General features: G+C 40.3%; 1 protein-coding gene across 1 annotated transcript; it reads left to right on the top strand.

Moving 5' to 3' along the window:
* The first annotated feature begins 1155 nt into the window (after positions 1–1155).
* Positions 1156–4277, top strand: LOC308108982 (elastase-1-like). The gene is made up of 8 exons (XM_080462312.1): positions 1156–1262; positions 1508–1599; positions 2563–2663; positions 3034–3159; positions 3373–3509; positions 3609–3751; positions 3858–4007; positions 4145–4277. Exons 1-8 carry the CDS (start codon positions 1223–1225, stop codon positions 4154–4156), a joined length of 801 nt encoding a protein of 266 aa, XP_080318438.1. The 5' UTR covers positions 1156–1222; the 3' UTR covers positions 4157–4277.
* Positions 4278–4806: the final 529 nt, after the last annotated feature.

The raw sequence follows: 4806 nt of genomic DNA, 5'->3' as shown, positions 1-4806 counted from the left end.
TCATCTGAGTGAATAGTGCCAATAGATTAAATTGACATTTTGTCTTGAATCAAAGTGAATTAAAAACTGCCAAAGGCCACTGCTTCGATATAAAATTATGAAAATCAAATTACAGTGGAGTACTTGTGACTTCTTATTCACTTAGCAGTTAGTGGGGTCACTTTTTGCACTAATGAATGAATCAATGAATGAATCAATGAATGAATGAATGACTTTGACAAACATATATAAACTCAAAATTGTAATATAATATTGTAGTTTCGATAAACTTATTAATCAGAATGGTTTAAGGTTTTGTTTACTTTATAGAATAAATTCATCCATCCATCCATCCATCCATCCAGCCACCCATCCATCCATCTATTCCCAGCACCCAAAGATGTATTTAGTACTTGAAAATTCCAAAAGCATTATTTTTTGAATCTCCTACAAACTGATCCAGTTGTTCTGTACCGTAGGTCAACAGAACGATTTAGAAGCTATGCTTTGTGCTTTAAAACTTCCATTACTGAACTTAACTTATATTAGAACTTACATTGCTGTCACAAAGTGTATCTGTCAGAGAGCCTGTGTGGCACAGCCGCCTGTTTTCCCATGCCTTCCTCCTATCTCACCCCTGTTCAGATGGACGCCTCCTCAAGGTCTCATGTAAATATTTCTGAGAAATTGCACCACATTACATCAGACAACTCATTTCAATACTTCACACTGGAGAGAAGCAACAGAAATGTTCATAGACACACTGAAAATTCAATAAAACGTCATTTAAAATGTTACAAACAAAACTCTTTTGACATGATGACAACTTTGATGACACAGCCCATTTTTAGTCAGAAATACACACCTTTGCTTTAACCTCTTTTCTGAAGCAAATTTTTTTTTTCATGATGGAGTTGCTTAAAATAGATGTAGAACACACTATCTTCAAGAATAAAATAAAATTCTCTTCTAAGTCCTTCAAACCAATGTGACTCCTGGTATCCAGTGATAAAAGTATCAAGGAAATTCTTCAATATGGACTTCCATTTTATTGGTCAAAACGGGAGGTGTGTTTTACCTGATAACACTCTGTGAGACTGACCACAGGTGCAGACTTGGATTTACTTACGGGGAGGGTGTTGGAATAGTTACACTTTTCCACCTCAGCTGAAGGTCACATTAAAGTACAAAAGAATGAGAGAAGGATCCGTTCAATGCAGAAAGGTTTCGGCACACTGCAGACATGCTCAAGTTTCTGTTGTTGACGAGTCTCGCAGCCTTGGGTAAGGAAATGATAGTACAGTCAAACTATGCCTTACCGTTCTCTGTCAGTCTCACTTTCTAGAACTACTAGTCACTCTGTTTGTCGCAGGTTTTGAAGTACAACACACAAGAGATTCAGTTCATCTGCTTTCCTTATATGCTGTGTTTCCCCCTTATATCTGCCCGTAGAAGAAAGAGATTATAGCAATAGCTTTCTCTGTGTATGTATGTCAAATGAATCCCTTTGTTTATGTTTTGTAACCAGTGCTGGCTGATCCCCAGCCCAGGTATCTGGAGGAAATGGCAGAAAGGGTGGTCGGAGGTGAAGTGGCCAGGCCCAACTCCTGGCCCTGGCAGGTAATAACTCCTACAACTCAGGATTAAATCTTCAAGCAATGCTTGAATATGACAAATGGTGCATTGATTATTGTTTTCACTGCTTTTTAGCTGTTTCAAAACACTTTAGACTGTTGGTAATATTCACCCTGTCACACATATTCAAGCCGCACTTACATCATTCAGAGAGACTTAGGATGCAGTGTCTTGCCCAAAGATACTATGAAATATATACAGTATTGTAGAATAAAAAAAAGGACTCCTCTATCAATGCTCTGCCAACATATCACGCAAAAGAGGTTTTGATTGTGTTGTGTTCAGTGCTCACCTTGATTCCATGTCACTGGAAACTAAAAATCAAGCCAGAAACCTTGGCGCAATTATTGAGTCAGACCTCAACTTTTAACAACCATTTAAAAGCTATTACAAAATCTGCCTGGCTATTACCACCTGAAAAACATAGTTTCAATTCTTACTGCTGGTGTACAAAGCAGTGAATGGTCTCGTACCGAAATATATGCAAGTTTTATTGGTTCCCTACGAAGCATCCAGAGCCCTCTCGTCATCTGGGGTCGGTTTACTGCCAGAACCAAACATAATGAAACAGCATTTAGTTTATCTGCTCCTCACTGGTAGAACAAACTTCCTGAACACCTGAGGTCTGCTCAAACTGTTAGGTCGTTTTAATCAGGGCTGAAAACATTTTTGTTCACTGCAGCTTTCCCATGAGATTAACTTCAAATTTTCAAAATGCATTTAATGCAAAAAAATTAATTCTTAGCTTCATTTTAATTCTTTACTATTTATTCTCCTGTTTGAATTACCTGTTATCTTTTAAATGCTATTTAATTTTCTTAATATCTTGTTTTATTTCTTTGATTTTGATGTGCTTTTATGTATTCCTTTGCTTTTGTGAAGCACGTTCAACGGCCTCGTGTATGAACGGTGCATTTCAAACAAGCCTGTCTCGCCTTGTGTCTTTAGATCTCTCTTCAGTACCAGTCTGGCAGCAGCTTCTACCACACCTGTGGAGGAACCCTGATCAGGAAAGACTGGGTTATGACTGCCGCCCACTGCGTGGACAGGTACCATAATGATTAACTACAGACTGAAACAATTTTCTCTTCTGAGGCTGTGTGAAATTCAGTCGTACTTCAACATAGTATTTTACCTCTTAACTATCCTGATCTCACTGTTTTCACAGCATCAGGTTATACTTTATTCCTGTGGTTCTAAATGTCACAGGGATGAGGACACAGCTCTCAATCTTATTTAAAACTGTCACATGCTGAGGGAATTAATTAAGTTGATTGGAAAAGAGGAGGGGTAAACAAATCAGAGGGAATCACTCAAAATATCAACACAAAATAGAGTTGATTTGATGATAGTTCGGTGATTGTAGGATGTACTGTATTTCATTTATATTTTGTGTTTTTCTTTCTCGATGCGCTACAGTTCCAGGACATGGCGCGTTATTCTCGGTGAACACGAATTGTACAGCAACACCGGCAGGGAGCAGATTAAGAGTGTCAGCAGAGTTTACATCCACCCCAGATGGAACAGGAACAATGTTGCTGATGGGTGAGAACTCATTCTTTTCATATTTATTCAACAATTGCAAGCTTATTCTTCAACTCAGATGTAAATATTGTCACAATACTCACTAATTGTCAGATATTTCTGAGGATGTACGTTCTCCTGCTTGACGTCTAACTGGGAAATGTTTCGACTGAAGCTGATCATAAAATTGGCATAATGGGTTCTAACATTTATTTGCGCGGTTTTCCTCTCCAGAAACGACATTGCCCTTCTCAGGCTGTCCACTTCGGCTACTCTGAACTCCTACGTCCAGCTTGGCGCTCTGCCTCCTAGTGGTCAGGTTCTGCCCCACAACAACCTCTGCTACATCACCGGATGGGGACGCACCTCCAGTAAGTTGATCGGGCCTCCATTAATGCAAATATCTAAACCCAGACACATCTTTCCAGACACAAGGCTCAATGGAAATTATACTCCCCCTTTTTAAACAGCCGGTGGCAGCCTCTCCATTCAGCTCAAACAGGCTTACCTTCCTCTGGTGGACCACAAGACTTGCACCAGCTCTGGCTGGTGGGGCAGCACCGTGAAGTCCACCATGGTGTGTGGAGGAGGTGGCGCCGAATCTGGGTGCAATGTGAGTTCCCTTACTCAAGTGATTTCCTCAAGTGATAGGATGTGAACCAATTATTGACCTTTAAATTTAACTGCAAACATGGTCTTTGGGTTCTTTTCTCTTGCAGGGAGACTCTGGCGGTCCTCTGAACTGCATGTCTAATGGAAAATACCACGTGCATGGTATTGCCAGCTTTGTGTCTGGATGGGGTTGCAATTATCCCCAGAAGCCCACTGTCTTCACCCGCGTCTCCGCCTTCATTGACTGGATGAACTCGGTTTGTATACACAGCATGTATAGGAAACGCCTCATTTTACATAGCGGCGTTTGAACTTTGTTATATTTTTGTTGAACAACACATTGTTGTGGCATTGTGGTTGCATGTGATACTTAATCAGTTCTTCTACTTCCCAGACCATGAACTAAGTGAACGGTCCATCCACGAAGAAGCACAGAGACAGAGATCACATGAAAAGGTTATCATCTGCTGCGCCGGCCTACTTTTCTGGTCTCACTCCACACAAAAAAATAAACGATTCAGTCTTGAGAGATGACTCATTCATTTTTGTCGGAAAGTTGTGCAACCACTGTTATTAGTGTTATTGTGAAAGTTAAATTCTTACATAAATTTTTCTTTAATGCATAAAACTCTTCTGCCTGGCAATTAAAACGTCAATAAATTCATCCTCGAATGTATTCAGATTGTATAATGTATATGATGAGCTTCCTATGTGCCTCGGGGCTGACATAGAGAGCAGTGCTGCGGGAACAGTTGTGGGTGGTGTCACAGTGCTGCATCACACATCCTGGCCTTGGATGATACAGCATCCAATCAGAAGACACAGTCATGCATAGGCTATATGAATGCTAAGTCCTATTTTAGTTCTGCAGGTACAGACACTAAAAATCTGACGAGCTCTCCACTCACAAATGACCCAAGGTCTCCCCATCCGGTGTTTGTGTGGAGAGTGCTCCTAATTCACATAAATATTCCTCCGGATTCCTCCAGCTTCAGACTAATAGTCTGGTTATTCACGGTTCTTACTTCTGTGATCCATATTTCACCCAGTTTAACT

This window comes from Lipophrys pholis (assembly GCF_963383615.2).
Source record: "Lipophrys pholis genome assembly, chromosome: 4".
Classification (NCBI taxonomy): domain Eukaryota; kingdom Metazoa; phylum Chordata; class Actinopteri; order Blenniiformes; family Blenniidae; genus Lipophrys; species Lipophrys pholis.
Note: the sequence above shows the minus strand (reverse complement) of the source record. Positions and strands in the feature narration are given on the sequence as shown.